The following is a 12791-nucleotide window of genomic DNA, read 5'->3' as shown; positions in this document are numbered from 1 at the left end:
ATGAAGAAGAATATGAGAACAAATCTACATTCTATGTATGTATATGCATGAATGGGACATTGTGCTGTACACCAGAAATTGACACATTGTAACTGACTGTACTTCAATAAAAAAGGGGGGGATTGCCTTTGTCTCATGAACTTGTATCTACATTGGTGTCCCTCCAAATTACTAAAATTGAAAATAATGCATCTGTCACCTCTTGATTTTTTTTCTGCAAATAATTGCCCTCCAAAAAAATCATCTTTTTTTGAATTGATCAAACCAAGCATCTGATCCATTTTTCAAATAAAAGTTTATCCTGGGCAATCCACAGGGCACAGTTCGCCATAGACAGCATTAACCAGTGTCACAGGTGAGTGGACTAGTGAACGAATGGATTTTGCCCATGCCCTCCTGAGCCCCTGGCTCAGAGGACATGAGATTGGTCAAAGCAGCAGACAAAATACCTGAGCCATCAGAGATTTCACACTGTCCCACTCTGATATCTGTATTGTTCCATGCAGATTTCCACTGGGAGCTTTTCCTTCCGTAAACTTCAAGATATGACTTAAACACTTAAATATCTTTCTAGTTTAAGTTCTAGGCCTAGGGCAGGGCTCAGGCACAAGCCTCTTTTGACATTAGAAACAGGTTTTTATTTGCAACCCTCCTGGTCTCAGGTATGGGCAAACTGAAAAAAATAAAACTAGTTACATCCAAGACTAGAAAAAGTTTATTTTAGGGGGAAGCGATCAGCATTGATAATTAGTTTATGTCCTCAGTAATTTGGTCCCAGAATAGGATCCAGTTCTCTCCAGATTGCATGGGATTAGGTAAGGATGTGACAGTAGTAGCTTTTCTTGGATCGTGTCTGGGGTCTGTAACACAGGTTCTTGTTATGGCAAAGGGAGGCACAGAGCTTAATCTCTAAATGCCATTTTAATAGGGAGAACACAATAAATCCATCAGTAGTCACTGCCTGGCCTTTAACCCAGCCTTCATCCTTCAACACTCATTTTCAGTGCTTCTATGATCAGGATATAGGCCCCCTGCTTCTTACAGCTTCATCTCTCCAAAATTAGTACATGAGAAGTGAGGACTTAATCCTAATGAGACATTTACTGCTAAATTCCACTCCTGAGAACCAAGGGCTTAGACATAGCTGTTTAAATCTTTTGTCATCTTGGTCATTAAAGAAAAGTTTAGTAACATTGAAATATAAAGCTAAAAACTAAAACTATGCTTATTTCTAACCACAAAGTAATTTTTAACCTTTTTTTTTTTTTTTTTTTTTTTTTTTTTTTTTTACTGAAAGGGATACGTTCTAAAGCAAATCATCCTTGGTATTAAACCTAAATATAGCTAGTGTGATTAGAGTTTCCTAAAACAAGATAATCCCAGTGACAATTTTTAAGAAATTTTTTCCTTCAGTTTTATTGAGATATAGTTGACATACATCACTGTATAAGTTTAAGGTGTACAGCATAATGACATATACACTGCAAAATAATTACCACAATAACTGTAGTTAACATCCATTATCTCGTATAGCCACCCCAAAAGGGTCTTTTTCCTTGTGATGAGAACTTTTACGATCCGCTCTCTAGCAACTTTCAAATATACCACACAGCAGTGTTAATTATAGCCATCACATTGTACATTACTTCTCCAGCACTTACTCATTTTATAACTGGAAGTCTGTACCTCTTGACCTCCTTCACCCAATTCCTCCACCCCCATCCAGAAAATTCCTTGTGTAGTGTCCAAAATAATGAATGCAGTTTAGAAATCTAAATCTTTATATTGGTCAGGATATACATATATTAACATCATCATCATGAGTACATTAGATTTTTTTTCATTTTTCAGTTTTATCAGGTAGATTTCTTACAGTTTGCGCACATACAATATACTGCATGTAAAAACATATACACAATATATGGCACTTTTTTTTTAATTTACATATAGGGCGAGTATATTAGATTGTCATGAATACATAGCACAGTTCCCTGGAGTAAGAATATACTTTACAAAGTCCTTATGGTTCTTATATTCTTCCTAGTACCAGACTGATCTACTGCTCCATCAAAATTAACTTATAACCCACATATTTTCAACAATTTATTTTCTAGTTAGTGTTTGGTTTTTTTGTTTGCTTCTACTATCGAAAAAGTATGGCAATCGTAAATCGTAACAAAGATTTCCTCATTATTTATGGTTTTTTGAAATATGTTTACAATTTCAATCTCTAAAATCACTAGTAAAATTACAAACTGTCATATTCAACGTTGTAATATCATTAGCAAGTGCAATTCTGCCACATGCTAGCCTTAAGAAGGATATACATTTTCAGCTGCTGTGACTTAATTATTATAAAAGTCAACTCAGCACTATATATTATACACAAACATGTCTAAAACTTTTACAGATGGCTGATATTCTCTTGTAAACTTCCCTTGATGTTTTTATCTCTGGTGAGTTCATTGTTTTTAATCGTCCCTGACCAGGGACATTACTGTTCACATAATCCTTACACACACACACACACACACACACACACACACACAAATTTGGTGTCAAAGTATGACTTTGATCCTTGTAAAGTAGACATATAAGTATCATTCTACACTGAGGGATAATTACTCAATTCCTTTTTATAAATTCAGTTGATTTTTTTCTCATTCTACAAAGATAAGTGTTTATTCTAGCTTGCACTCCTAATGATATAGCCTAGTCCTCTGTTCTAAAAGTCGTCTGCTGTTCTAAGATTCTGTGCTTCTAGTATTCTTATTCCTTGATTTATTTTAACTTAATATTGTACAAATATTTCACTTACTCCACCTTGGAAAGGATTTTCATTTCTAAATAATCCTGGGGTTTTTTCCTTACTTATGACTATAGCAAATATTTTCTAGCACACGTAAAATTAATACATACTGTATTATATATTTTATATGCACAGTTTCTTGTTACTAAAAAGCATTGTGATGACAATGATGCTTGCTTTTTAAAAAATCTACTCACCTAGGTGAGTTGATTGTTAGTTTATAAGCCATTCTAGGGAAAGTTTGTGATGCTCAATGTATCTAAAAGAATTCAGTGAGGAGAACAGAAGTTAAAATGGATCTTCAGTGTTTCTTCACTAATTCAGTTCTCTTGGAACACAGAAAATTTTGGAAGAGTCTATGAAGCTAAAGGTTTCACTCTTTTCAGGTGACAATTAAGATACCACAGTAGTCCTAAGGCATTTTGTCTCAGCTTGCTGTTTCCCAAAATTAGGGTAAATGAGTGGCCTGAAGGAAAAACAATTGAAGTTAACATGACAACCAAGTTGACCTGATGCTTCTGCAGTATAATGAATGCCCAGCCCACCGATAGAATGGAAGAAAAGTGGACCAAGAAGAGTAGGAGGAAAGAAATTATCATTCTCATGGCCCTTCTATGGGCCTCTGTGCTGAAGTCCCTAGAGCTGGGGTTCAGCTTCAAAATCTTGGTGTGTCTTCTCAAGGAGATGAATAAAAGAAGCAGTGAGGTCACGGACACAAGAAAGGGCATTAAGCAAATCAAGCTGTAAACAATCAACCCATTAAGATACAGAGTTTTCATTTTGCCCGAGGACGCAGTTGAGTTTCTTTGATCTATTTTATAGATACTAGTCCAGGATTCACCAAACGAATGTATTAATTTAGAGTTGAAAACCAGTAAGAACAAAGACCCCAGCAGAAGGACAAGTACCACCCTGTGAATTCGCCAGCGCAGCCAGGTGAAGCAGGGGTGGGAGAAACTGGCTATTTGTAAGAAGTAGAAAACACTTAGGCAGGTAGCGCACCAGGTAGCTAGGTGATTGGACAATGTCCAAAAAATGCCAACAATACTTATTAAATGTTTATCAGTGGCATAGAGATGTGACCAAAACAACATTAAAAATGATTCAAACAGCGTTATCCAAAGCTGACTGATTCTGGAGATAGCCAGGCCGGTGAGGATGCAGTCGACTGATGAGAACTTGTTCCTCTTCACCCAGCCAATGCAGTTAACTAGTACAATGAACCCATTCCCCGACGTTCCAATTATGACTTCTCCTATTATGGCTGCCAGAAGAGCATTATCAATTCCAGATGGCATCTCTATAGAAAGAATCCGGAAAGCAAACACTATTTTTCTTTTTCTTTTTGCTGTCAAAACGTTGTAGAATGATATCCAGTTTGACACTTTTCTCTTTTATACTAAAAAGTGCTCAGTGAAACTCCAATACTATCTCACTTGTTTTCATGAAGAGCTTTCTCTTTTATTCCAGCCATAGGTTTGAAACTTGTGCGAGGAGATGCAGCTTCACAGCTCTTAATGACAAACTTTTAACATTACTTTCAAATGGCTACTGATTTCCAAATTAAACAGTAAACGTGTCCACTCATCCTGGGCACTGACAGCAATTTTCCACTTGTGAGGACACCTGGAAACGTCAGGTGCGCAAACATGCAAATGTGAGACGGACTTCTTTACACTGATTTGTATTTTCTTTTTCAACTGAAACTCAGTACCATTTGGATTCAAGTTTCTTCATTTTAATAGAATTCTCTAAGAATAACCTCTGCAACACAGGCACGATTTATCAATTTCCTTTAATAAAATCTGTAACATGTCACATAATGTTATACATGAAACAAGAGTGACAAAGGGAAGCAACATCAAGGAGCTCACAGAGTAGTGGGAAAAGCAACATTAAATAAATGATTACTATTGAATATGACAAAAGTTTGACCAAAATGCAATTATAACACTGAGGAGGAGGGTGCTACAAAATCTGCAGTCAGTAGTTACTTCTAGTTTCCTGGTGATAGTGACAATGGGCTTAGGTCTTGAAGCTTTGTAGGATTTCTTGAAGAAATAGGTAAAAAGGAAAATGATTTTCCAGAATGATGTAAAAGCATATGGAAATGAACCAAATTCACATCTGATTAGCTGAGCTATTACTCTGAATTTTGGAGCTTTGTTTCCAATAAGTTACTGCCTACGTGATTCTCAGTAAGCTATTGTCAGCGGGGAGGGAAAAAAATAGTAAGAAAAAAAATAAGGTAGAAAAAAAAAATGGCAGGGGCTGGATGGGTAGGAGGGAGGTTCCCCTTTTCATTAATTCTCCATTTGGTTAAATTCTTTGTCTCATAAAAACTAATTTATAGCAAAAATATATTTTAGCTTGGTTATTTTGCTTCAACAAGCAGGTAGTGATCTACCTTGACTGCAAACTGGAGTTACCTAGGGAACTTTAAATATATATAAACCTATCTATCTCCTAAGGGGGGAGGGTATAGCTTAAGTGGTAGAGCACATGCTTAACATACACAAGGTCCTGAGTTCAATCCCAAGTACCCCCTCTAAAAATAAATAAATAAGTAAACCTAATTACCTTCCCCCCAAATAATAAAAAATAAAAATAAATAGACATTAAAAAAAATGCCCAGGCAAAAATCTGTGTACCCACAAGCTGCCAGTCTATGAAGGTTCTCCAGGAACAAGACAGGATTTTGCCCACTGTCCTCTGACAATGCATTCATTCCCTATTCTGCCAGTTTTGACTCTGGTTGACAAATTAACAGTTTCATGTCAATCTCAGCCTCTCGATAGTGATGTTGTTGGCCAGGGATGCCTGAGACCTCACCGGGGCCCAAACGACTGTGGGAGCCTTGCAGACATTTTCCCACCAGAGCCGGAATTGTGGCTGGACCGGCCCTTGTGGTCCTTTGTGATTACAAGTCCCACCTCAGCAAACAACCATTAGGGAGCTTTTAAAAAAAACAAGGCTTATTACTCACAGGTCCTGGAGGGTACACGGTACAGTCAGGGGCACATAGTGGTCACAGGGAGAGAGAGAGAGAGAAGGAAAGCACAGACCTGGGGTTTAGGGTCTTTACTGGGGTTTAGGGTAGGGTGTCTAGAGACTTGTGGTTTCACTCTTTATGGGCGAATCTTAAAAGTAAGAGTGGGAATTAGGGCTTGGGAAGGGAAAAGGGGGGGTCCCTTGAGGGAACGGTCAGTTATCTAGGTTACCTGGGATTTTTCTAAAAGGGGAACTTCACGGGTGGGGGTCAATCTGGATCCTTATCCAGGCGTTTTACTAGTAGCTGTGTCAGACAGCTGGCAATGTATCTGTTCAGGATGGACGTGTTTGAAATGGATGCCTTGGCAATCAAAAGCTTATTGTCAGGCACTTACACCACACAACCGTAGCCACCTAGGCAACCACATTCGCTCCGTGAGGGGAGGGACTACTTTTCTGTTGCTGTTGTCCACTGATCTTTCTATTTCCAGTTCCTAGAACAGGGAGGGCCTGGCAAATGGTAGGCCTTCAATAACTATTTGTCAAGTCAGTGGGTGCTGAGCTGGTTGGTAATTCTACAGGGAACACATAAAAGAGAAAAGAAATAAGACTTGACTGTGAAGCTAATATTAGAGCAAAAAAAAAAAAATGGTAACCCCTTAAAACCAGAGACAATTTTATAACCTGTGTATGAATTCTTGAGAGATTTCTGTGCTAACCTTGAAATAACCAACTGCTTCCTTGTTCAAATCAGAACTGCCTTTATATGCTTTATTCTTAAAATGGTTGATTTATTCACGGTAAGGAAAGAGCGTTATTGTATGTATCAATAAAAGGAATGTTGTTACAAAATGCCTGGTCAGATAATGATTAAATTTATCTGTAGGTTTTAGTAAGAATCCAAAGTAATTAGTCTAAACATACAACGATGACTATAATTGAAATCAGAAAACTTATGAACATTGATTTTATAATTATCAGTAGAAAGAATGGCGTTTCCTCCAAGAAATAGAGAGAAAATACATTCCGAAGTCCACTTTTGCCTATCCTGATTTCTGGAGTGATACTGAGTAACACTAATGTAGTTAACAAACTACTGCTTATGTAACTATAAACATGGTGATTCAACTGAAGATCTTATGAATTCCTATCATTAATACTATCTTTTTTTGGCCTGAATTCTTCCTGTTTCTTCCCCGAGTCTGCTACATCACCAGTGAGCTTTCTATACTTCTCTTTCTGTTTTCTTTCCCCTCCCTGAGCCCGCACTTTTAGCTCTCCCGATAATCTCAGAAGCCAACAACAAATACTCCCCTAGTGATGCTCTCACTGATCCTATTAATGGCAAGATTTTCCGTTTATTTGCAATCAAAGAAACAGCCCTCCAGTTCTCTTTGAATCACAACATCAAACTTTAATTTATTGAACTCAACAACTCTTTTGCTAGTCACTAACTAAAGTACTGGCCTTTGTGATTTTTTTCTTAGGTGGAAGAGAACTTTAATGTTTCTTTGACAGTTCCCTAGGCCAAGAAGCATTCGGCCGGGGTCACACTGAAGGGATAACCATTTCATCTTTCACACCTGGAAGATGTTTGCCCAGTTTAATCACTGCTGTCCATGAACATTTCTTGTTTCATGGTAGGTTTCTGTTTCACTTAGCATATTCCTTTCATTTTTGTAACTGAGGGCTACAGGATTTTTCTTCCCACAAATCCTTAAAGGACAAATATATCCCCTGGTTCTTCCCCATGACAAACCTAAAACAGTCTAATTTACCAACCTCAGTCCCCACACTGGCAAGCATTAGCATCTCATGCTCAAAATAAGCATGTCTGTGCATTTTTTAGTCTTCTGAGGCTGCATTTATATTGGTGCCCAAGGAGACAAAAAGGCTTGCCTATTTATGTTCCTCAAATTCATCACATTTTCAGATCAATTTGTTTTTGTGAGGCTTGGTCTTAAAGTCCTGAATAGGACGTAGGTTGCTCTAGACAACATATTCAGTGTCTTAAATGACAGAACTGGGAATGACTGTGTGATGATGCAAATGCCCCTTAAAGGATGTCCCTGGCTCAGAGGACATGGGGTCTAGTCAAGATCTTGCTAGGAGATGCCAACCACTGAGAGACGGCAGATAAACCATATGAGACATTAGGAACTCTGCATGCCTCCTTCTCAGAGATCAGTAAAGTTTGGGGTTTCCATCTGATAAATACATTCAGTAGGGGTCAAGAAAACATGCCTCGATGGGCTTGATTCATGTCTTGTCAGGTGACTTCAGCACTAGACCTAGGGATCAATGATGAGACGACTTCAGCAGTAAAAAACAGGTTATTTGTTTTACTGTCCCATAAATCTCCTGAGTGAACAAACTGAAGTAAAGTAAACCACAATCACACCCAGATTCTTAAAATGAATATTTATTTGGTAGGTGAGAAAAGGATGGTTAGCAAACCAGTGATAATCTCCCTGTTTCCTCAACGCTTTTGCCCAGGGTAGGATATAATCATGTCAGTCTTTCTCCTCCAGACCATATGGGGCTGGCAACACACGTGTTGGGAGCGGCTCTTCTTGGACTGTGGCTTGTCTGCTGCTGGGTCCCCCACAAAGGCTCTTGTTATGGGGAAAGTGGGAGGGCAGAACTTGATCTCACCCGCCACTCAAACATGCAGCTTACAATACATCAGCTGCCATAACCCCAGCCCACGGCCTGTTCTTCTTTCCCCAGTCCTTTGGTGTACATCTTTGACAAGAGTAAGACTCTGTTCCTTAGAGTTCCATCTCCCTAAGGTTGCTGCAGAAATACACACTTACTCCTGGTTAGACATTTACAATGAAGGCCCACTTAGCAGAAGCAAGGGTTGCTCATTAGTGAGCTCAATTGCTTTATCTTGCTTACCAAAGAAAAGTTTAGTAACATTAAAAAACTAGTATTTTTGGTTATCATCTTATAAAGAGTATACAATTATTTTAAGCCATTTATATGAAATATCCAAAACAAAACAAACTCTGTATCTGAATCTAAATGTATGCAGTTTGATTTGCATATTACTTTTTACCAAAGCAAGATAACTACAAGGATAATCTTTGATAAAATACTAAGTGTCCAAAATAATATATGTACCTTTTATTTTATAAAATGCAAATTGCTTAGTATAATAGACACTCAATTTCTTATCATTAAAACCATCATTAACATCATTATTGTTATTGACACACAAGAGCACCACGTAGCCTACATGTACTTGCAGTTTAGTTTCGTTTTCTACATATGGTGTGTGAGGGCGGGGAGGAATGTTACTAATTCTAACATCATTCCCAGCTCCAGGAAACAGCCCTAGAGCCTTGTCCTTACCTATGGCTTTACCAAGATAAACGTACAGCATACACGTTTATCATCATTTAATTGCACTTTTTGTTTCTTTATCACAATCTAAAGAACACACCAAAGGTAAACCCTAACAAAGAATTATTTGTTTTTAAAGAGTTCCATCATACATATACACGTAAAGCATCTGCATAATATTATAATCCATTCCATCATATTCAAAATTTTATAGTAAACTTTCCTATCCTTAAGCTTATTTACGATTTGTAATCACCTTACCTAAATTTAGATTATAGTCAAAACAACACTGTATAAACATTTGCATGCCCAAAATGTACACTAAACATGTGAAGTTCTGTTAAAAACTTTGCTCTCTGTGTCTTCCCTATTGACCTGTTTCCATTCATTTCTGTAAGAACTCTGGTGATCAGATTACAACGAAATGCATGTGCACAGACACAAATGTAATCTTTCTCAAAATGAAATTCTCATCTTTTTGCAATAGCAATGAGTGTGGTTTTGAATTAAGGAATAATTTTTCTATACAGTTTTAATTCTACTACAGAACATGACAGAAAGATTTTCTACCACTCTGAAAAGGCATAGCGATGCATATCCTGGAATTTAGCAAAATTAGGAAGGGTCCCAATACATTAAAAATGTTCTAAATTTGAGGTTATAAATTAAGACTAGCATTACAAGCACGTGTTTCCAATTTCTACTTAAAGATAATTTATGTTATTTTGCTCTGTGAATATTATTCTTATTCTGAAATATCTCATTCCCTTGTTATCAACAAGACCTCTAATAACAATGCAGTGCTTTTTTTATTCAAAAAACAGTTAGGCTTCTAAGCTATGAGGTAATGTTTTTTCCCACCTATGACATCAGTTTCTCAATTAACATTTTGTACATCTTCTACCTAGTGAAGTTTATGATTTATCTTGATTTCTAAAGAACTACATGCCTCTTCTCTCCCATATGAACTGCAATTACATATCTCTTTTGCATATAAAATTAAATAATTTAGATTCTCTTTGAAAGAATATTTGAGATTTTAAAATATTGGTAACCGATGCTTTAAACAAAAATGACTACCTTAAAAATTATATTGACTGACCATGTATGAATTATCATCAAAAGCAACCTGCTCTAGGGAAAGTTTCAATTATGCTCAACAATGCTTAAAGGATTCCAAGAGAAAAAACAAAAAACAAAAAAACAGCAGAAGTGAACATTGATCCTCAAATTCTCCTCATTTTTATCTTCAAGAAGACTCTGGGAAGTGAATCTGTAAAGGTCATGGATTTTCTCTTTTCTAGGAGATTTTAAGATGACTCAGTACCTTCAAAGCTCCCCGTCTCAGCTTGTTGTTTCCCAGAATCAACATAAACGAATGGCCTGAGGGAAAGACATATGCTGCCAATATGATGAATTTTGTGAACTTCTTATCAAAAAACATAAAAAACATCCAATTTGCCAACTGCATGGAAAAAAAATGAATCATGACGACGAGGAGGAAAGACATCACCATTCTCATGGCTCTTTTATGGGCCTCTGTGCTGAGGTCCCTCGAGCCCACAAAGTGGAGCTGCAAATTTCTGGTGTGTTTCACCAAGGACAGAAATAAAACCAGCAGTGAGATCAGGGACAGAACAACAGGAATGAGATAGGTCAAGCTAAGAAGAATCTCACTTTGTACGTGGAACATTTTCCTTTCATCTAAATATAAAGTCAGATTACTTTCATCTGCTGTCATCCAGAAGAGATCGTTAAATGTTTCTAGCAAGAGAAAGTCAAAAAACAGAGACCAAAGAAAATACAAATATTACAAGAATGACTCTGTTCATTCTCCACTTCAGCCAGAGGAAAAGGGAGTGGGAGAAGTGAGCTACCTTAAGGAGGCAGAAAATGCTTAGGCAGGTGGCAAGCCAGGTAGCCAAGTGATTAGTGATTCTCCAAAGCAAACTAATAGTTTTTGCTAGTTTAAGAGTAAAAAATAAATGTGGATCTAGTCCCATTAAAAAGGACTGAAAGAAAAACACCAACAGTTGACCAATTCTGAAGATAGCCAAGGAGGTGATGATAAAGTCAAATAAAGAGATCTTTTGGTTCTTGACCCACTCAGAGCAGTTTACCAGTCCGATGAACACATTCCCCAACATTCCGATTACGAATTCCACTACTGACAGCATCAGGAAGATTGCACTCAACCCACTGAACATTTCCACAAGAAAAAAATCCAAATTTCTAATATTCTCTCAATGAAAAATTTACAATGAAGCTGTGGCAGAACAGCATCCATTTCTGATACTTATCTTCATTGCTTTCATTGCAATTCCAGTCTTAAGCTGAACCTCTTGTTGCTGGTTACAGTCTCATATATCTGTAAGGAACTCTTTCTGCTTGTACTGTAATGTCATTCTTAATCCAAAAAGATCGCATAAGGTACGCGGGCTCAAGTACTGTCATGAAAATGCTTTTATTTCTTTCAAAGAGCTACTAATTTTCAAGCCAAATGGTTTGTGTGTTCATTGGCACAGACTGAAATTTTCCACTTGGGGTAATAATGAAAAGGTTAAAGTCAAATATGTTAGCATGCAAATATGGTCCAGATTCTTTTTCACTGATTTGTACTTTCCTCCTCACCTGAAATCGTGTACCATCTGGATCCAAGTATCTTAGCTGTTTTTCACAGAAACCCTAGAAATAATCTAAATAATTTAGTTATTATTCAATGATTATACCTTGTGAGTGCCTACTGTGTGTCACAGCTTTTTCCAAAGGCAACTTACGTTACTTCAAAAAAAAGAAATATTAAGAAATCCATGAAATAGTGAAAACACATAAAGAAATAATGAGTTAGAAGAAAGAATAAAATGTAATGTGAACATAGAAAAGGTAACTACCAACATTATTGTCAGGGAAAGAATGGGAGGTGATATTTGCCTTGGATTTTTCAGATGTTCACTATTTCATAAGGAACCTGGCAAGTCATATTTTGGACTGATTGAACAATTCACAGAAAGACACCAAAACCCAAACCACTCTTCTGAAATACAGGTCTCCTAACTAATAGTTTACTGTGATTTCAACCTAAATGTTCCTCAAGTGTCCCAGAGTAACACGTTCTCAGTTAAACGTATTCCCCAGTTTTGCTCTTTATCTTTGTACTTGATATATTTGTTTTGGCCTGAGACATAATTCTGTTAATTTAGCCTTAATAGACAGAAAATAAGTAGAAAACCATTTCAGTTTAAATAGGAAAATAGTAAACAAAACTATCTGTTCTACACCCTAGAAGCAATAATTTTGACCAAAGCCATTAATGCATCAGAAGTGAGCTGAGCTTTATAGACTTTGTGTCTTGGTATTTAGGCAGATATTCTATTGTTAGTGTTAAGTGTTCAAATGTTGCCAAATAACATCCAAAAGGTGAATAAAATCATTTAAAAAAAAAACTTGGCCCTTTTCAATGTTACTGTCACACTCCTCAATTAAATTCTATTAATTTTTAAAGTGTATTTTTCAAGAACAGTGATGTGTAATGAACTATTGGTAAATTATTTGGTATGAACAAAATATTTAAATTTAGGAAAAATATTTAAAATTATGGAAAGAGAGGAAGAAAGGTAGAAAAAAGTGGAGGGAAGGATGGAAG

General features: G+C 36.8%; 2 protein-coding genes across 2 annotated transcripts; both read right to left on the bottom strand.

Annotated features, from left to right (window-relative positions):
- Positions 1-2995: 2995 nt before the first annotated feature.
- Positions 2996-4362, bottom strand: LOC102520159 (taste receptor type 2 member 42-like). The gene has a single exon (XM_006192130.2). The coding sequence runs from the start codon at positions 4105-4107 to the stop codon at positions 3166-3168; it is 942 nt and encodes a 313-aa protein (XP_006192192.1). The 5' UTR covers positions 4108-4362; the 3' UTR covers positions 2996-3165.
- A 5962-nt stretch (positions 4363-10324) lies between these two features.
- Positions 10325-11447, bottom strand: TAS2R42 (taste 2 receptor member 42). The gene is given in 2 exon segments (XM_014565480.2): positions 10325-10938; positions 10940-11447. Coding segments are annotated over 2 exon segments (906 nt in total). The 5' UTR covers positions 11356-11447; the 3' UTR covers positions 10325-10448.
- Positions 11448-12791: the final 1344 nt, after the last annotated feature.

This window comes from Camelus ferus, chromosome 34 (genome assembly GCF_009834535.1).
Source record: "Camelus ferus isolate YT-003-E chromosome 34, BCGSAC_Cfer_1.0, whole genome shotgun sequence".
Taxonomy (NCBI): Eukaryota; Metazoa; Chordata; class Mammalia; order Artiodactyla; family Camelidae; genus Camelus; species Camelus ferus.
This window is presented reverse-complemented; position numbering and strand designations above follow the sequence as displayed.

Bases quoted from the DNA above. Each gene is read 5' to 3' on its own strand.
- LOC102520159 (XM_006192130.2), bottom strand. From the start codon at position 4,107: ATGCCATCTGGAATTGATAATGCTCTTCTGGCAGCCATAATAGGAGAA.